The sequence below is a fragment of the Nomia melanderi genome, chromosome 4 (assembly GCF_051020985.1).
Source record: "Nomia melanderi isolate GNS246 chromosome 4, iyNomMela1, whole genome shotgun sequence".
NCBI lineage: Eukaryota > Metazoa > Arthropoda > Insecta > Hymenoptera > Halictidae > Nomia > Nomia melanderi.
In genome coordinates, this window is record NC_135002.1 from 11,965,917 (window position 1) to 11,987,380 (window position 21,464).

The 21,464-nt window shown below is 28.6% G+C and overlaps 3 protein-coding genes across 20 annotated transcripts; 2 read left to right on the forward strand and 1 right to left on the reverse strand.

Moving 5' to 3' along the window:
- The first annotated feature begins 581 nt into the window (after nt 1-581).
- On the forward strand, nt 582-12,187 carry LOC116425513 (uncharacterized). 5 transcript variants are annotated; one of them, XM_076367177.1, is made up of 37 exons: nt 583-1,083; nt 1,181-1,363; nt 1,434-1,630; nt 1,700-1,715; nt 2,073-2,152; nt 2,261-2,444; nt 3,787-3,837; nt 3,914-4,036; nt 4,481-4,579; nt 4,668-4,718; nt 4,788-4,925; nt 4,996-5,091; nt 5,158-5,289; nt 5,368-5,478; nt 5,557-5,652; nt 5,767-5,901; nt 6,004-6,045; nt 6,118-6,201; nt 6,271-6,360; nt 6,433-6,591; nt 6,662-6,757; nt 6,834-6,902; nt 6,980-7,069; nt 7,155-7,301; nt 7,400-7,495; nt 8,281-8,343; nt 8,447-8,542; nt 9,255-9,338; nt 9,417-9,560; nt 9,742-9,789; nt 9,875-9,972; nt 10,047-10,539; nt 10,612-10,857; nt 10,940-11,020; nt 11,090-11,227; nt 11,296-11,484; nt 11,565-12,187. In XM_076367177.1, the coding sequence occupies exons 1-37, from the start codon at nt 874-876 to the stop codon at nt 12,045-12,047; spliced, it is 4,938 nt and encodes a 1,645-aa protein (XP_076223292.1). In that variant the 5' UTR covers nt 583-873; the 3' UTR covers nt 12,048-12,187. The 5 variants fall into 5 exon arrangements, with proteins under 5 accessions (XP_076223290.1, XP_076223291.1, XP_076223294.1 ...); XM_076367175.1 differs by having other exon boundaries at nt 582-1,083; nt 9,255-9,560; XM_076367176.1 differs by having other exon boundaries at nt 582-1,083; nt 9,255-9,560; nt 10,940-11,017.
- Nucleotides 12,057-15,976, forward strand: LOC143174477 (uncharacterized; the record flags this gene model as incomplete). The annotated part of the gene is made up of 2 exons (XM_076367186.1): nt 12,057-12,254; nt 12,315-15,976. Coding segments are annotated over 2 exons (396 nt in total), but the record flags the coding sequence as incomplete, so codon positions are not given.
- Nucleotides 12,797-21,382, reverse strand: Rab5 (RAS oncogene family member Rab5). Of its 14 annotated transcripts, none has more exons than XM_031973370.2 (6): nt 21,292-21,382; nt 18,575-18,743; nt 17,779-17,930; nt 17,310-17,526; nt 16,942-17,066; nt 12,797-14,751 (listed from the first exon to the last, which is right to left on the reverse strand). In XM_031973370.2, the coding sequence occupies exons 2-5, from the start codon at nt 18,735-18,737 to the stop codon at nt 16,954-16,956; spliced, it is 645 nt and encodes a 214-aa protein (XP_031829230.1). In that variant the 5' UTR covers nt 18,738-18,743; nt 21,292-21,382; the 3' UTR covers nt 12,797-14,751; nt 16,942-16,953. The 14 variants fall into 14 exon arrangements, with proteins under 14 accessions (XP_031829230.1, XP_031829225.1, XP_031829223.1 ...); XM_031973365.2 differs by having other exon boundaries at nt 21,222-21,360; XM_031973363.2 differs by having other exon boundaries at nt 21,189-21,337.
- Between the last annotated feature and the right edge of the window lie 82 nt (nt 21,383-21,464).

Consider the following 21,464-nt stretch of genomic DNA (forward strand, 5'->3'; position numbering starts at 1 on the left):
TTTGTAAAACAAAATATTAGTTTTGCACATCACTTGGGTAAATATGCTCCAATAAAAAACATATTCATGTGTTAAAAATTACATGTATCAAAATATGAATTTGTCATTGTCATGCATATTTGATACACATTCATTGATATAAAGTACATAATAAATGCACCTCTTATTATGCTTAATACATTTATTTAATGGGTATTGAAAACATTTGGTGTGTATATAATATATATATATATATATACATAAAAATATTAAGAAAGACCTAACCAAGACTATTAATAACATTGCAGATAATAGAAAAAAATAATGATCCCTGATTTGAATTAGTTAAAAATTATAATCAACATTGTATAGAACTAAAGACGAAGGATGGGACATTATGTCTGATGGTCTGAAATACTTCATTGTGTAAGAAGCGTTAACATTTTGTTACAACTTTACATCAAGGGTATCAAACTGGGAGCCTAGGAGCTCGTGATCATTCTAGGGTCTTCCCCTCATGGAAAATTACCCTCCTGTACCTAAGTAAATACCTAGGTAAGTACCTACTTACTAGGTACTTCGGTAATAGGGGAACACTAATCAAAAGTTACTAGTTTGAGGAGAGTCAGTTCGACACTTCAGCTATAAGAGTCCTCCGTGGCAATAATCATAATCTTTCCCCTAAATAAATTTTAAAAAACAACGTACTAGACTTTCACATAAGTAATTATCGTTCGTGGAATTAAATTATCAAATGCAGTGATAAAATGGCGAGCTAGTGTGTTGACGTTCATTTTATGATTGTTTTTAGAGTGAGTGTAGGAAGATTTTATAATTTAATTAATATTGAACAAGATTTAATCTGTACATTAAGTAGTTTTTTGTTCATGTGCCATGAATTCACTTGATTCAATGATTGAATCAACCCAAAATGTTTCTACATTCAGTGATGAAGAGCACAATTGTACTGCTATTGATAAAACTACCGGGCAACCTTGTGGTGAACCAGAAAGTCTAAAAATTATCGATGAGTTTCAAAAATTGTACGAAAACCGTATTCAGAATGTTGACCAAGAAATCGACAATGAATTTGATAGAGTTTTTGTGCGTATATATAAACTTAAGTTATTTTCATTTATACAATGAATTCGTTGTGTTATTTCAAACAAACTTTATATAACACTAATTCTAATATTTTCAGATGAAATTGGAAATCTCAAGAGAATGGATCAAGGACTTAAGAGAGCAAAATGTTATGTTGGTGCAGGTTGTGGAAGATTTGGAACAAACTACTTGTAATAGAATGAAGTTACTAGAACAAAAATTGAAACAATCATCTATGATTGTATCTGAAAATTTAACAAAACCAGGTCATACAGAAAAGGTAGAATAAAAAAATTTTTATGAAATTAAAAGGCATGAGAAATATAATTTGAATGTATTCTCTGGTACAGGCCATAAATTTACTTTCAAATCGTGTTAGTAATTTACAAAAAGATGAAGAATATATGCGACAAAGGATAGAGTTTCTTCAAAGTGATATTAGAGGATTATTAGAATTAATAAGACGTGCATCACAAGAAAACCATTGGAATTTAGATGGGATAAAGTTCATAGAAATACAACCTAATGATATACCTGCTCCTATCGAGTAAGTTTTCATTTTTAAGTTGTTTCATCATTAAAAAATCAAAGTAATTCTCTTTTTCTACCTTTATAGCTATTCTTGTGGCAAGGTAAATATACATTTAGATGCTGATAAAAGATACAAACTTATAATAACAGTTAGTCATGGTCTTATGAATAACTCAAATTAATAATTAGATAAGAACATTTCCTGATACCTCTGCATTGAACACCTTAAGCTTGGACTTTTATTGTTCATACAATTGATGCATATATATTATTTATCTCACGTTTTGATTTCCTACACTCCTCTTAAAAATTTTTTGTCAATATTTCTATATATAATAAATGGTGGGTATATAAAATTTTACAAACAGAAGTTGTGTTTCTTCGATTTACTCTTGCAATGTCTACTTTAATGTTTAATAAGTGATAATTAAAAGGTAATTGTAAAATTCTAAAATTAGGAAGAAACAAACCAGAAAAGGATACAGTCTTTAAAATTGCAAATTGAACAATTTCAAGAAAATGAAAGAAAAATGATTACGTAAGTGTGAAAAAAATGAAGTAATTAGGAAATAATAACATACTATGCTAATCTACTGAATATATCAAATATCATTTAATTTTTTAAGTGGTCTTGTGTATCTCCTAGGTATCAGAGAGAGTTGGAAGATAAGTTGGCTGATCTCACAGCAAAATTAGAAATCAAGGAAGATACTATAAAAAAATATTTGATTCAAAATCAAAATGTTACTGAGAATCTGAAAACACTTACGCAATTTGGAAATCAAACTACATGTAATTCATTCTCAATGAATGATAAACAAACTTCTGATGTAAGTTAATATATAAATATGAAATTTAATTAAAAAATCAAATGAAATCAAATAATTTTATATGAAAAATATTAAATGATAGATAAAAAGGCAATCATGTTAAACTCTTATTTGTGACATGCATACAATCACAATTTGTTTTTAAATCTTCTGTTGCTGTTCAGATTGTGTTAGTAGCTGATATTGTGGAAAAAATGTTCATCGAGAAAGATCTCGAGATAAGAAATTTACAGCAGCGTTTGCATAATGCTGAGTCTACTTTGGCAGTATTAACTCGTGATAACAATACAAATATAAATAATTTAAAAGTACAACTGAATGAAAAATGCAGAGTAATACAAGAAGTAGAACAGAAGATGTCTAATATTCAAAAAGTTTGTGTTACTCGCATGTATCTTCTTTTTGTGTGTAATGATTTGAATATAATTCTACTTGTATCAACTAATAGGAGTTGCTAAAGAAACAAGATACTTTAACAGAAGAAGTAACAGAAAAAGTTAAAATGATAACATCCTTACAAAAACAAATAGTTATGCTACAAGAGCAATATGAGTGCACAAATATGCAAATTCAGTTTAAAGAGGATATCATTAAAGAAATGCGAAAAAAGTGGAAACTTACAATGGACAAGGTATAATAAATGTACCAAATTACTTTTTTTTATTTTTATACAGGTAAAAGTAATATTTTTTGTTTCCAGTGTTTATATTCCACTATATCATCTTGTATCTATAATTATCATAATACATTTGATACTGACGTTCAAAAAGTGGAATCTATTTATAAATTTTATGAAAAATTTTATGCACCAACATCTCTCTGTACACCTGTGAATCACAGTGATTACATTTCTGTTTTGAAAAATTGTGTTAAGAATAGTTTAAATAGAAAAAGAGAAACGGAAAGTTTGCCTACGATGAAAAGTAACAATTTAAAAAATTTAGTGACTAAAGCAATGAGTTCTTCTCAAAGTAAAATTAACGCCCATAACAATTTCCGTAATATTGACAGGAAGATTTTAAAATATATGAAAAGATTATGTCCACTTAGCAAACAGAAGTAAATTCTTAAAATGTAAAGGTATCGCTATCTTAAAATAATTAACAGTGGTAACTATATACACTAAATCTATATTAAATACTTTTTGATTGTGTTAAATTATGGAACGTATGAAATGAAATAAATATTGGCAGTAGAAGAACTGTATGCAGAGTTATAATTTAAAAAATTTTAATGGTAACCTATATCAACATGATTGCCTTTCTCTACAACTTTGCACTACGTTATTACTAGAATTTTAAATCTTAGCAGGTATAAATCATATGTTTTAACATAATTTCAGGAGGCACATACTACACAAAATGCTTACATTGATACAGTTGCTTGTCAAGAGGTTGGTAAAAATAAAATGGTTGTAAATTTAATACATTTGTATAAATATTTTATTTAATATATATTTAACTTTTTAGAATCATGTAATATCATATTTAACTAAAGTAAAATCGTTAATGGAACAAGACAATGATAATATCTTTAAATTAAAAGTAGAATTGGAAAAAACTATCGGAAAATTGTATTGTGGAAACAACGAAGTTTGTACCTTTACTCTAATTTACATAATAACATTGAGTTTTTATGAATTTTTAATTTTCTGTCCAAGAAATGGAACTAATGTTTATTTATTAACATATTCCTTTGCTATTTATTTTACTTTCGCGTCGTATCTTTTCATCTCAGCACTTAAATAAAGTTTCACAAAAGAAATGTATTATTATTAATAAACATTTTTCAGTTCTCTATAGTAACACAAAGAAATCGCAAGAAGAATAAATGAATTTAATAAGGAACTCCTGCTTTTATAATAAAGAAACTTTAATCAATTCCAACATCGTTATATATTAATACATTTTTTTGATGTAACTAAATATACAGAAATAAAGATTTTGTATTGTTAGTGTATATGAAAAATGTTTATTGATATTACATCAAACTAAGAAAAATACCCATTATACATATTCATATTTTTAATTATGCAGGATATAAATATACAATATGAACTAAGTCAAAATATTGACTATATAAATAAAATATCTCCAAAAAAGAAGGAATTGGTTGCTATTATTAATTCTATTATAGTATGTATAATTTTTAAAGATTCTAAAAAATATGTGAATGTTTTTCAGTCATACAATACTTATATAAGCCTTTTTTACATTGATGTAGTTAAGATTGGAGAACAATAATTCCCTTTATGTAGATAATGAAAATTTACCTGTGAGTATAGTTACCTCTTGTTATATAATACAAGTATTCAATGGTACAAAAATGTTAATTATATTCTAGATGTGTGTAGACTTTAATCAACAATTTAAGTTAATGGACATAATCAGAGCATGTGCTATTGAAGCACAAGTTACGACAGAAGATATTAAAGATGGAATGGCGTTAATTGCTTGTACTTTCAAGTCTAGACATGAAAAAGTAAGAATTTATTTTAATTAATATTAACATTAAACATATACTGCTTACTTTAATTATAAAATATTTACAGTACATTGATTTAAACGAAGAAGTTGTTAATGTACAAAAACAGTTAATAAGAAACCGAGAGAAAATAACAGAAGCACTAAGTAGATTACAATTACAAGTAAGATTTGTTAATCTGTAATACATATAATATAGCATTTAACGCATTAATATCTGTTTTGTATAGGAAGAAGAAAGAATAAAACACAGTGAAAGAATTACTTCAGGAAACCTTAAATTAAAAGATATTAAAAATGAAATAAATCTTGCTCAGGGTAGATTATCAATGCATCTTACAGAAATGCAAAGTAATATGCAGGTAAAAGTGTTTTTGATACATTTCATTCGCGATATTATTGTAATTTCATCATTATTTTATTGACATTTTATATTTTAGGAGAGTATTTTGCCTAGTTATTCAGAAATGTCTTTATGTAATGACTTGGTATGTTCAGTTATAGAAGAAGTGGAACAAACATCAAAGAGTCTACAAGTATTTCATACTCAAGTAAACTTTTTATACTTTTGATTTAATAATATTATATTGTAAGTAAGGAAATAATTTTAATTATCTACATGTTTCAAGGAATGCTGCACCACTTCAGATATGGAAGAAATAGTAACTCAACTTTGTGCAATAGAATCATGCATAATGAAATTACAACAAAAAATAAATGAAGCAGTTAGTATACCTACTCTTATTGAGCTACTTTTTTGTTATATAGATTTCCTTTAAAACTTTTTTCACATATTTACAGTTATTTCTTTTTTACATCTACGAAATGTTTAATTATAGCTTTCAGGACACGAAACAGTGGAAACAACCCTCTGCCAAAAGGAAGACAAATTAAAAAAACTAGAAGAAGAATTAGATGTAGTTCATTCAAAAATACAACATGTATCAAAAATATTTTTTAACTCAAAGGATCAGGTAATTATTTGATATTTATATAATATTAAATGTGTAATAATAGTTGTTTGATTGTATTAAATACATATTAATAAATTTACTTTTATGTTAATGAAAATATAGACATGTGACAATAATGGTACGGAATCTCAACTTTACACTCAGGTATTTACCGATTATTTTGTATGCTTCATAATTATAAAATATATTAGATTTATAATTTCCATGTTATTTCAGACTTGGAATGAAATATTGCAAACCAAACAAGATTTACATAAATTAAGGAAAGAACACGATGACTTAAAACTCAAAATGTCACAAGTAAGATATTATTTTTTACTGTTCGTTGTATAAGTAGTATTGTATACTTACTATAACAAACTATTGAAGGAAACATTTCAAACACAATGCAAAGATAAATGTTTATGGAAGTGTAAAGTGACTGATTTACAAAAACAGGTTAAGATATTGCAACACGAGGTATTTAAAGAGAAAATAAATTTCTAACAAGATTAAAATATTTTATTGTCATATTATATGTGTAACTTGTAGGTACAGTGTAAACAAGAAGCAAATGAGTTTTTAAGAAGCAATATTAAATCTATGGAGGAGGAACTTCGTTCCATGCAAACAAGAGCAGAAAATTATAGACGATCTCATTCCATGGATAGCATAGAATTAAAAAAAAAGATCATACAATTGGAAAATGCAGTAATTATTAGTTAAAACTAAAAATATTTATTATAAAACATAAAAATATTGATATACTTTTAAATTTCAGCTTAAATCACATGAAGAAAGGGAGTGTATACTTCAGCAACAATTGAATGAAAGTGAAGTAGAACTTAATAAATCTAAAGAACTTCTAAATTCTTTTGTAAGTTCATCTTAAAATTACAATGTAAATTTATTTGATATATGAAATATTAATATTTTTCTTGTTTAATACCAAGCCTAATGAAGTTGGTATTGAAGAAATACTATTGCGATATGAATGTCACCAGCTTAGACATGATACAATGGTAAGTGACCTATAATGTTGGATATATAATGCGCATTTTAAGACATTTGTCGTAAAAAATTAATTTATATTTTACAGTCAGTATCTCAATTATTCAAAACTCTGGAGAACACCATGAGATCTACAAAATGTGATATACAGGACTTTAAGACAGAATTTAAAAAATTAGTTCGTATCAAATTTTTAAAAAAAGATTTATGGCATTTAAAGTTGTATATATTGTTTATCACATTTAAAAATAATATATTTGCAGATTTACGAAGATCAATTTGACTTTTGTTCATCTGCAAGATCACTTATGAATTTAGTAGACAAATTACAAAAATGTGAAGACGAAATAGATAATTGTTCTGAAGAAATAGAAAAACTTAAAAATGCTCTGTATTCCAAAAATAAACTTGTAAGTATACATTATTTATGCGTATAAATTTGTTAAGATCTTTTTTTCGTAATATAATCGCGAATAGAATATGTAATAAAATTATATTATCCTTGCAGATAGAAGATAGAGATAAAATGATTAGAATTCAAAAGGAAGCTATTAAAATGACACAGTCTGAAATAAAGGAGCTTCACCAGAAACTACAAGAAAAGGTATAATTAAAAAATTTAGTACAATTTAGACTACATAATTTGCAAAAATGTTTAAATTTTTATGATAATTTGTTGTATTGGCTTGTATAATGTGAAATGTCGGATTTTACGGAAAAAGAACACCTTATTTAATGTTCTAAAAGACGCCTATTCAATCAAAATATGTTCTATTCAATACATTTCTGCCAACGTGTTTTTAATGAATATATTCTTTTTCTTTTTAATTTTGAATGTTTAAAATTAATAAATTCTAAAGGCATCGTTATAAACTACTGTTTTGAATTTACCACGAAACTCATTTTGCAAAGAAACATCACCGAAACGAAATTTTGCAAATCAACATTGCACTGTTCTTTTATTCACAGTATTGTTCTCAAATGCTTTGTTTTTATTTTGAGCGGTTTTTGCAGCATTATTTCCAAGTTTGAATTTATATAAAAAAAAGTTATTCCAATAATCGACAATAAAACTGTTTAAGAAGTTATATGAAAAACAAAAGAATAATAACAACAGGAGTACAAACATTTATGAATAAGAAAAATCCGACATTTCATATTACACGACCTAATAATATGAGAAACAAGTAAGTTGTTTTTGTTTCGTATATTATACTTGTACACTAAGTCGTCAATAGAATTTTGACATGATACAAGTTTCGTATATTGTGCAATCAAGAATTCGTAATAACTGATCTACAAGAATCTGAAAATATTAACAAGATATAGAAGGTGTGTATATCTTATAAATGAAATTTGTAACATATCATTTTAAATGTTTCTTCCTAGATCGATAATCAGGATCAAATACTTTCCAAATTCGAAAAAGAGAAGAAACAATTGTTAAGACAGGTATGCATATAACGTACTTATTTTTTAAATAAAATATACTGTCCGTGTAAATTTTGTAGTATTCTCCTTCTATAGATTACTTAACACGTGTTTTAAATTTTAGAATGAACTTCAAAATCAGACTATAGGACACTTGCAAAATGCTGTAGTAGAAGCCAAAAGATGTATAGATCAAATGGGACATAGAACTATGAGTGACGTGAGTGAACAGTGGTCCACAATTTCATCTTCCATGTACAGTCATGGGAATGTGCATGATGTTTAAAGGTTTGATTTGTAAATATTGAGCGTATGTAAATAATGTCCAAACTAATTTATCTTGAATGCAATTCTTTTTCCAAACTACGTAATAGAATCATCACTGGAAATTTAGAGCTTTAAATGTATAATTGTACTTATTTTATTAAGCAATTGTTTCTCAATACGAGCGGTAAGTTCGCATTATAATCGAATTTGAAAAATCAAATCAAATGTTATGTAGTATAGAATTTTATATGCAATATATTTATATAGTATATTTATAATATAAATATTCTTCTACTTAACTCTGCATATATAGTTAATAATTGTTGAAAGTAATTAGAATAGTACTTGTCCATTAAAAGTAGAAATATGTAAATTTATATTTCTGGATTCAAGAAATTGTAAGCTTTAATAGTAGCTATGTATAATTTATTAACAAACATTGTTAATATTTCTGGTTTAATAAATAATTAAATACATAACATGCATGTATTGTGTGCTGTTTTGGAATTAACACCTTGTCTCTCCCGTGTTCCACGTACAGTGTGTATTTTTAAATCGATCGTTGGTGAGAAATGATGAACTAAACTAAAGTTCATATTTCAAATGTTCGTATAAAGTAATTGAAGAATTGTTTAGCAGAAACACAATCAAATTATACTTTACAGCTTCAAGAAAAATGTGAAACTATTCGTTTATTAACAATATGTGTAGAAGAAACTCAAAGTCAATATAATGAATGTTTCTTAGAGGTATGTAAAATGTCTTTTCAACATCTAATTAATTTTGCTATTACAAATACTAATAAAAATCTTTATGCTTATATCAAGGCTGTGAAACAGGAAAAATTATTGGAACTGCGAAGAGATGCGATCAATCAACTCCAACAAAAAATTTGTTACATGGAATATGATAATTATTTAACTATTACTTCTATCCATATTACGCATTACTCTATGTTAAAATCAATACAGGTAGAAAAACCTGAAAATTATTATAAAACTGCATGCCTTCCATTAATAAAGATATATATTTTTCTATGATCAGTGTTTTACTGCATTTTTATCTTTAATTATAATTATTAAAATAAACATAAGATACTATAATTTGTGTAATTTCAAAAAATATTGACAATGACTAATTTTTGCTATTTAGGAACAATTGGAAGCCAGCATGAATGATATTCAAGCTTTAAAACACAAGGTATGACGAAGTATTACTATAAATTAAAAATAAATATTTTTTATAAACCTTTCTTATTAAATGACATTTATTTTACTTTGTATAGATAGACACTTTGGTGCAGTCAAAGTGTTATTCAGAAAATAAATACCTACACATGAGAAAGTTGTGGCGGAAGGCAGAAGAAAAATTACAGGAAACGAGGTAATGGATTAACTAAACTTTGGTAGCATAATTTTGAAACTATTAAAATATTATTTTCTGAATAATTTTTTCAGGAAATCAGCTTTAAAATGTAAACAAGAAACAAAAATGAATGAAGACAAAGAATGTCAGAGTAAAATAGAAGTTATGGATAGAGGTTGCACCACACAGGATATATTTGACTTTAATGATAAAATATGTAATAACGCAGTACAGCTTAAAAACTATTTATACGAACACCAGTTACAGTCAGAAATAGACACATTAACTAGAGAAAATGAAGATATGAAGAAACAATTAGAAAAATGTAAATTGGATTTTGATATAATTGACAAAGAATTGAAAATAGAAAGAGAAAACGAAACTTACGCTCAGCAAATATCATTTGAATTACAAAAGATGAGAGACACAGAATGTTGTCTACGTTATGAGAATGAGCAACTGAAATCTGATTTGGAAAAGAGAACAAAAGAAATAGAAAGTTTAATGGAAGAGCTAAGGTTCATTAAAGAAAATGATATAAAGTTTGAAAAACTCCTTAAAAAGTTAGAAGATAAACAAATACAGGTATACATAATTTTATACGTTATTGGAATTATAAAATATAAACAATCTGACATACGAATTTCAATTTTTTAGATTAACAATTTTTACAAACAAATTAAAAATAACGAAAGCATTATAAAGGGACAAACTGAAACAATCGAGGAACTTGAGAAAAACTTAGTTAGCAGTAATATGCAGATCAAAGGGTATTTAGCCGAATTAAATGATGCGGAAGAGGAAATGACAAACCTGCATGATAGAATAAAGTCCTTGAAAAATATGCTGATAGAGAAATCAAATGATATGACTAAGTTACAAGCAGATTATGAAGTATTAAAGGTGTGCAAAAATATTATTCAAAAACATTTTGTCTAAAAATATTATTAAATCACATATTATAGTTTGACAAATTTTATTGCAGAATGATAATTCTATATTGAAAATGGAAAATAATGCATTTGAAAATAAATCAAAAGAAGATGTGTGCCTATTGAAAAATGTGGTATAAATTTTTCAATGTACATAAAATTTCATACTTCTTAAGTAATATAAATAAATATATTTGTTTTAGTTAAAAGAAATTCAGATGCAATTACGCTGTACTGAAGTAAATTATCACAGAGCCACAGAAGATTATCATAAAGCGCAAGGACAATTGTTGAAAATGACAAAACGTGAAGCAGACTTACAAAAATATATAACAAACATGGTAACTGTCTTTATACGATCATATTAATATCCAAGTGAAATCTATATTGCTCTATTCATTTATTTTAGGAAAAGGAGTATTGTTCGAAAATATCGAGTATAGAAAATGAAAAAGCTAATCTGACAGACTGTTTAGATAAAGTCAATGAAGAATTAGAAAATATTCAGGGAAATTATATATCCAAGAACGGCGATCATTGTAAACTACAAGATATTTGTAAATCCTATGCAGAACAACTAGAAATTTTACAACAACAAGTTAAATAAATCAATTTATTTTTCGAACACAATAATGTTAATATATAAAATAATAATTCATTCTTTTGTTATACTTCTAGGTTGAAACAGAACGAGAAAAAGTTAAGAAAATAGAAGAATCAAACTGCTGTATGATGTTACAATTGAAAGAATGCACGGAACAAAATTGCCTTCTTATTAAGGAAAAGACTATGGTGGAACAAACTAATTGTGAAATTATATCTGAATTACAAGATACTCATAAATCTTTATTAGAACTGAGAAAGGAATGCCAACTGAAGAATAAGTCTCTCGCTTGTATATCAGCTGAATTAACAGAAACTGCCATAAGCAGATCAGAGCTTTGCAATCAATCCCAATACATTGTTTCCTGTATTCGTATTTGGATGATGGAACAACGAGACTATGTAAATAAACTTAGTGCCAAATTGAAACATCAGCAACAACAATTAAGAGAACTTGAATTTGCAAAAAAGCAAGTGCTTCTATTATTTAATTACGAATTTCATCTATACGTTAAGCCTGACAAATTTCGAAACACAGAATCTTTTAAAAACAGTTGAACATTTTATTATAGAGCTCTCTTAGAAGAAACAAGGAAGTTGAAACGTTCTAATCATTTACTAACTCAAAGATTGAAAAGGGGATACCGATGTAGCGGAAAGAATGTTGGAAATGTTTGCGCAGGATGCCATGTATTACCATCGATTGCCGTACAAAATTCTGTCACATCAATTTCTACAAATTCAAAACATTTATCCGCACAAAAAGTTAGTAAATCTGTAAAAATTAATCTTTATAAATATTAATTTTTAAAATTCCTTCTTTAGAAATCGAATCTTACAAAAGCAACACGGCGCATATCAACATGTGGTAACACTTGGTGGTTTCCTAAAATGAAATACTTGACAAATGAGCTTCGCAAAAGGAATTTGGAATATCAAGATAATTTCTGTAGCAGAAGAAATATTGATTCAGTTTTAGAAGAAAGTCGTGATTGTGGTTACCAGTCTTCAGCCAGCAAATGATAACATTGCATAACGTTTTTGTCTCACAATGAATATAATCATCTTTATATTATTACCAAGTGTTCATGCTCTACTGTTATACTTTCTGTATTTCCTTTATACTTTTAATCATATGGATAAATCTTAAAGCCCATAATTTTTTTTTATTAATTTTTCTACATTAAATCGAATGGATTATTTAAGTTTATAGTAAAGCGATAAATTTCATGACACAAGATATGTAGTAATACAAGATTTTCTAAAAATATTTTATGGAATATTCTGAACAGCAACTTGCATTCCGCCATGGATAATATTTCTATACTGTTTGGAGGATTCTAAAATGAAACATCAACACGTATATAGAATAATATCGCTATCAATAAACATAATCTTCTAAAAACTCAATATTAGAAAATTGAATATTATAAAAATACGAACTAGCACAGTATGCAACAAAATACTTTCGTAAAAAAACTGAAGAATTTCTTCAGCTGACCACCATGGATTAGAAGAGAAAAATAAGAATGTTAAAAAGGTAACTTCCAAAACTACGGAGGTGCCTTTCTCTGTGAAAGAATGAAATCTAAAATACAAATAATATATATTCATTTCGATATCTATTGAGCAAATAGAATTAATTATGTATTCATATGCTGACAAACTCATACCTTACAAATTTAAAAAATTCCCACAATAATTTAACAAGAATGTTACTGCATTTTTCTTTATACTTACTCAAAAATATTTTTTCTGTAAACGATCATCAATTTCTTTTACAATTTGATTAATACTTATAGAAAATTAGATCATATTTGGAGTAATTTACCAAAGACAATTATTTCTTCTTCCTTCTGGCATTTCTTTAAGCAAATCATGTCTTCCATTGTAAAATATTTCCAAACACAAAGTTTTGAAATCGGCGGATCAATATATCGAGCACAAACAGGACTTTTCTGATAAATCCATGGTCCACACAAATCATCATAATCTAAATTTGATTTAATAGAATTTACTGAACGAATTTTTCGAGAGATTGACATTCGAATAGTCGGTATTACACGTTCCGATAAATTTAACGATTTAGTATTAATTATTAATTTTGAATAATTATTTTGGTCTTCTGCTATATCATCATCTTTTGTCATCAATTTATCCGACATTATTGGAAATCAATATTTTTTAATGTAAACATAAATAATTACTATAAATAATGGAATGAACATTACGTATGGACATGAAGACAGTAGACTTTCGAATTCGAATTTGCGACGAAACTCTAATAAATTAATGCCAACACTATCAAATTTTATAAAATACCATGCATTGGCAAGACTGGGTCTTTTTAGCTTTGAAAACATGCGAAATAATTGAAAAACACTTTTTTACGAAATTGCTAAGAACTGTAATACTAATTAATTTTTCTTGTATTTAAATAATAACAGACTTATTTGCGAAGCAATAATAATAATAATTTTAGATAGAAGTAAACGACGCATGTGATAAGGCCGATAATAATATTCACAAGTTTATTCTTCTTCTTGTGTATCATTTATAATTTATCATGAATTATTGAATAAAATTAATATACAATATATTTCGGAGCAAAAATTTGTTATACATGTTTACAAACTAAGAAAGTAAATACATAGGTAATTAGCAGCAGAAATGGCCTACTATCTTACAAGATGTTTTGCGTGCCAAAAATTCATCATACATTGTATATTTTAAATGTATATTATTACTAATATTAATATTACTGTTAATAATCAATTTACCATTAATATTATCATTATTACTTATTACCATTAACATTACTTATTATATAAATCATATTAATTATATATGATTTATAGTATAATCGTATTTATATATTTATATATATATTTATATTTATAACGAACACCGCCCATTACTACTAGAATTACAAATGGGAGTTTCACCACATCTCTCTCTTTTTCTCTCTCGCTTTCTCTCCCTCTCACGCTCTCCCTCTCTTTCTCTCGTTCTGTCTTTCTTTCTTTCTTTCTCTCTGTCTTCCTTTTTTTTCGATAGATCTGATACTCAAAATAGATGATATATCTTCGAATGAAACGTGATACACGCATTTTTCTAAATTAATCACTCAGGCAAAATGTTCGTCCTGCATAGTTCACCTCCCATTCCATAACAGTGGCATTTTCCCATCGATTTATGTTCCATTCAAATTCAATGCGGACACATTCATGGTGTACTTATATTTTTGGATTATGGTACATATCTGTAAGCAAAAAGTAGTGTGCTCCTACAGTGATTCGTTTGAAAAAAATCATGTGTGCGAAAACAACAGAATTTTTAATTAATTTACATCGGTAATTACCACATGAGAGAATACAAAATATTTGATAAATTTATAAAATAATATACGTCCGTTGTTCAAGACATGGGGATAGATCCTATAGGTATCATTGAAATTTTAAATGCTTAATAATTCAGCGAGTGGTATGAAATGCAATGGGTTACACCGAGATCACCAACGTTGCTTCGACCGACAAGAATTTTGCCGAAACCAAGATTGACCGTCAGCAGTCAGTATTATCCGGCAACAATGTTTTTTCAGTGATTGCACTTTTGTCATTAAGGGGTCACAGTATTTATATACTTCTTATCATTACGATGTCTTGTAAAGTTAATGTCGATCAATGTTGTCGATTAATACTCGTGTATGTGAATTCTTGTCAGGCAAACAGTGTCGGTGAAATTTGTATTTGCGATTCCTATGCAACCGAAATACAATACTGTATGAACAAATCATTTAAATGCAATTAATTGTAATCATAAGTAATTACGCTATATTAACTTACCTAGAAAGGGTGTTTCAACTATATCTAATATGCAGTTATAAAACAGAACATTTCTTTATACCTCCATTATCCTATAATAACTAATTGTACTCTTAAAATGCTATTAAAAACAGTAATTTTTTCACTTTTAGCACTTAATTTATATAAGAAGAAAATTATACATAAAATGTATTTATGAAAGATACACGTATAACAAACATACAAAAACTATACAATTTAACTGAAAGTATATAAATAATTAATGAAGATAATAAATAGCAATAGTTCGAATTTTAATGACAACTGCGAAACTGATGACATTAAAATACTAAAATAAAGGTGTTTATCAAAGAACTTAAGAATTGCATTAGTTAAATTAACAGACTCAATATTTGAGTAAGAAATTAACATTTTCTTTAATGTCATTTTAAGATTTACAATAACAGGGTGGTGAATATTTTACAAGGATTATTTACTTTCTTGCATCTAATAGTCCACTATATAATTCGTATTGTAAAAATAAGTGCTATGTAAGTATTAATCAAATAAAAGCTACGATAAATAAATGTAATAAGGAAAGTATATAATATTTATAAGCATACTACAAGCATCGCTATTATGTGGGAAAATCTTGCAAAATTCAAAATATAAAGTATAAAATAATTATTTTAACTCAAGTGTAAATACTTATACATTTACTCACAATATAGTGTAAATAATATGTATGACTGAAGTTTTTGCAACAATATCATAAGCAATAACATGAAAGTATAAAACCACATTGAAGGTTTACAAATAAAAAAAGAAGTATCAAAAATTTAGACTGTGCATTAGTATTCACTGCAATAATTAGTCTAAGCTACATGAAATACAATGATTGTATAAGAAGAAAATTCACGTATAAATAATTCTTTTGTTCAAAAGAAAGCTGTTTGTTAAATGCCGAAATATTTGGAATTCATAAGTTTTCACCTCGATATTAGAAAAATTATATTCAAAACAAATAAATTTGTTTATAATACTATAATATATGATACATTTTTTATAACTGATTTCTCCATTAATGGAAAAGTACTATTTTCCATCATACATAATTAGACACACTTTTCTTCATCGAGATTTAAGAATTATATAAATTTTTGTGTGAAAGTATTATGTTTAAGAAAAGTTCGTTTTTACATTACCAATATAACGCAATAAAAGTTTAAGAAAAAAAACTGTGATTTGACTACTTAATAAATAAAAAGATCAAAGTAAATCAGGAATTCATTGAATAAAAGTATTAAATATAACAAAAATATACTACAGTAATATCTACTTAGATATTCCACAATGCTAATACAAAATTTTTCCTGAAGAATTTACAAATTGCAGGCTTTAACCTAATTAATATCAAATCTTTTATCATTGCAAGACCATCAGTCCTTTTTCCTTATACATTTTTACATTATAAAAATATGTAGACATAATGTGTTATTATACTGAACATTAAACTTGTAACATATCTGACGTATATATCAATTGGTTTGTGACTCCTTAATAGATACTATTTCCACTATTGTTGATCACCAAAGTGATAAATTTTAACTAATATAAAAATATATACCAACACAGTATTTAACACGTACAGATTTGGATAATCACTTGCAACAATTGCCAGTTGCTGCCTTTTGTCCTTCTGTCTCGACCAATCGACGACCTTGACCGCTCGTGCTTGCACTTCCTGATTGTTCGTTTTTTGGAAGTTTCTTAGCTGCAACAATTTATTCATAAATTACTAAATCAAAATTAAAATGTGATAAGAAATATGTCTTTCAATGGTACAGCTAACATAACAGATACTATTTCAAAAGCAGGTGCCCTTCTTATATTACACAGATAATATAATCATGATTATGATTAGAAATGTCACCAGACCTTGCCAGCATTGGTATGATTTCTGAATATAATACTTCATTTGATTTATGCAATAAAAACAAGTTACAAATTATCTTACCTATCGCCAGAAATATGTCATTAACGTTCATTGCTGTTTTGGCTGAAGTTTCCATGAAAAGAAGGCCATTTTCATCTGCATATGTTTGAGCTTCATCAAATTCTACAACTCTCTTATTTGCAAGGTCTGCTTTATTTCCAGCTAATGCTATAACTATGCTTGGACTGGCTTGTCGTTGCAATTCCTTCACCCATGTTTGGGCACGTACAAATGTGTCCTATATGTTCAATTAAAAAATTAATTTATCTAAGCAGTGAAAAATACCTTATTAAATGTATTTAAGATCAAAGTATACATATAATTATATTTGAAAGAAATTCTATAAAAGAGAGATACTTTGAGCTAAATAATTATTCTTTTGCTATTATCTTGGAATATTATTTACCTTGATTATATTATAATCTTTTGCATGTATAGAAATATCATTTATAATTAAATTAAATATTTCATTTGAATACTTTTTACTTGCCTGATTTGTTATGTCATATACAACAATGGCTGCTTGTGCACCTCGATAATACATTGGTGCAAGACTATGATAACGTTCTTGACCTGCTGTATCCCAAATCTCAAATTTTACAGTCGTATCATCCAGACATACTGTTTGTGTTAAAAATGCAGCTAAAAAGGTTAACATAATAATATAATGGTTTTAAGTAAAAGAAAATATAGATACCATTTAATAGAGCATTTAACATTTTAGAGAGCGATTCTAACAATTAAATCAGATCATAGCTGTATTCTAAGCAAGGAAAAACCAAAAATTATAGATGAAAATTTTGCACTATTCATAAATTCCATTATACTAGACATGATTTTCTGATAACTGGCAAAATTTTATTATACTTTTTATTGAATTAAAATCATATAAATTTTGCATACAAATTGATTTTGTTAATCATTCTGAATGTAAAAGATATATGATAAAATATCAAAATTTCAATATTTTACAAAATACTTTCACTTTTTTTTTTAAACTTACAGCAAGCATTCAGACGTTTCATTATTGAATTCTAAACACTTTGTTCATATATTTCTTGATATTTTCTGTTACATTGCTTGCATTTCGTTATATTGCATTGAAACAAAATATATAATTGCACTTTGTTAATGAATCAATACACTCATACTAAAATCATACTATAGGATAAGAGTTAACAATGAAAATTTGTCATTTATAGTTTTGATAATTCGCTTAGAAGAGAGCCATGGTCAGATCCAATTGATAAAATTATTTCGTGTATGTATATAAAAGAAATTCTTACCTCCAATAGTACTTTCTTGAAACTCATGGAATTGTCCTTTAACAAACCTCAATACAAGGCTTGATTTTCCAACTGCGGATTCTCCAAGTAGCACCAATTTAAACTGACAAATTTTTCCTTGTGTTGAACCATTTGGCCTCTGGGCTGTACCCCGATTAGCCATGATTACCTAAATATAAAAGAAATTGTTAATTTTAATAAAGTATTATATTTTCAAAATATAGCATAATACATAGTCAACGTTAAAGATGTCTTATCTAGAGCATATATAAATGGTAGATAAATATTTATTTATATAAAAGTTTCATTTGCTAGATAAAGATCTTATACAGTGCCATAGAAATTAACTAAAGTAATTCAAATTTCAGCGCAAACAATTAACAAATTTTTTTGGAAGATTATGAATTCTTCTTGTGAACTGAAACACAATTTGAAATTAAAATGAGTAGAAGTTATTAATAAATTGAATAAACAACAAATATACTTTACAATCTATACAGAATATAAACTGTACGATCAAGTGAAACGTTTCTGAACAGTAAGACTCTGAAAGGTTTACGTTCTATCAAACTGCATGAATTGAATGCCATAATTAAATGAAAAAACCGAGATTCCGTATCGTTATTCATATCATTAGCTCTTTAAACGCGCAAAAGCTCGGCGTGCCTCGGATACGTAAAAACAGATACCAATTACTATAAACAAGAATGCGAAATTTCGTTATCTATTCTGTTGTGATTAGTTCCTACGAAACACTCACAAGTAAGAAGTACAATGGGTAAAACTAGAGGAAAATAATAACGTATGCTATGTAACCCATTAAAGCGGAGCTCCTGTTAATTACATTATCCAATTAGCCCGTGGAGCGAGTCTCGAGAAATTGAGCAGTCCGTAGTTGATTCGCAAATAACGTTACGGTTGATAAAACTCCAATTCTACAAATGATAATGCAAAGCCCGTTCTAACGAAGACTGAACAACGAGTAAGGATCGGTAAGACAGAGTGGCTAAATGCAGCAAAGTTCACGGCGATCACGGGATTCGTACAGCACGGTGACTAGAAGGAAACAGGTCCGCATCGTGCGAGCCCATCCGAGTCCGGGTACGGACTCATAAGAAAGAAAAAAAAAGCGTCCATAAGAGTGAGAACGAACCAAGTGGAAAACACGAATACATACAAACGTACTATCGGATGCACATCGACGAGTATACTGAGTTACGTGCAACTATCGTACCCATAAAAAAGACTCACCCGAAAGTTATCTACGTAACCAATATCTCATAACCTTCGACGAAATGGTATTATCGAAAAATCACGAGAAACCGTTAAAGCGGTGCATAGGGACTGCGAAAGAAAGAAACCGATAAGGACGCATAGAGTTCTATGTACGCGCGCGCGAATTCTCTTTCTCGCTTCGCCCTGACACAGCTCATGCCGTTTCTCTCTTGTGCATGCTTAGTAAACTCTGTCTTCTTTCCTCCCGCCCCGTTATTCGCTTAAAGCACGGCCCTCTCTCTCCCGCACTCGGTTACTCATTCGCAGCAGGATCTTTCCTTCTTTCACCGCTACGCTCATTCTGCTTTTCTCTCTCGCACTCACTCATTCACGTTCTCGCCTTCTCTGTTCCTCTCGGGAGATTGTAGGAGAGAGACGAAGAGAGACGAATAAAGGGAGTAAGTGATGCGCCACGATAGTTACGGCTTCGAGTACTTGTCACCGCCCGTGTAACGTCAGCAAGATCTGAAATATCGAATCTTTCGGAAAATCGAGAACCCTTATTACTCAAGGGACAGGGAGAAAAAAAATGAAGCACAGATTGAAGGAATTGCGGTGTCGACGGGTACACAGGATCTTATCAACATCCGTATGATAATAATACACGCCAAAAGACGAATAATGTAGGCACATCGCCGAACACATTTTACGCCTCTAATGTAGATGACACTGTTCATAAACAACCGATTCTCTATCACGCACGTCAATTCTTAAGAGAAAAAAAAATTTTTTTTAATAAAAAATAGAAAAAACATTGAAAATGTAGTTTGCTAGTAGCATGAATAGGGACACCTAACAAGATGGAAAAGTCGAATTTTCAGTGCTTAACCTGCTGCGTGAGGAAACTCGCCGTTGGATAGAAATGCGGCACTAGCTCTTTAGACGTTTAGGTCGATGGGTGCACAACACCGCGCGACGATGATTAATGTCAATTCACTGCCGCGCGTCAGACACGATCACTTGTCTCCAGTAAATCGGCCCACTAACAGAGCATAGATTGTGCAATCTATATAGAATGTGTACATTTATGACAGCTCCGCTTGGTACACACACCAGACACACGACTCCGTGAAGATCGCTGTTTTTTTTTCACACTTCCTTTTTTCTGCTCGAGGAGAAGACTTTACCACTTTTCTCGAAACAATCGTTCCATATGGCACTTTCCCGATCAACGGTACATTAATATACTTCTAATCCAACGTGATCAAGTTTCAAATTGGAGAATTTAAATCACACTGAATGGTATCAAGACCCGAGTCTCAATCACGCACACGATACACACGATGCTGTGACACTTTCGTTCACAACAACAAACCCCGTAGATCACGTACACACAAACCTTTTTCCGATGACTAACGGATTAGTCAATTACCAGAAATTGTCCGTGAAACCGTGAAGAAACGACGAATTGATTTCAATCGAGGAAGATCTTTCGGGGGTACCTTTCTTCAATGTCGTTTTCTTTTTCCTCAAGTCGGAAATGGTGCATTTCGATGAGAGCGACTAAAAATACAGCGCCTCTCTCGACTGATAACATACTTACGCACAGTGGATGTGTGTATTTACATGTCCATTCTACAGTAGAGATTTAGGAATTTAGGATTTACTAGGGACT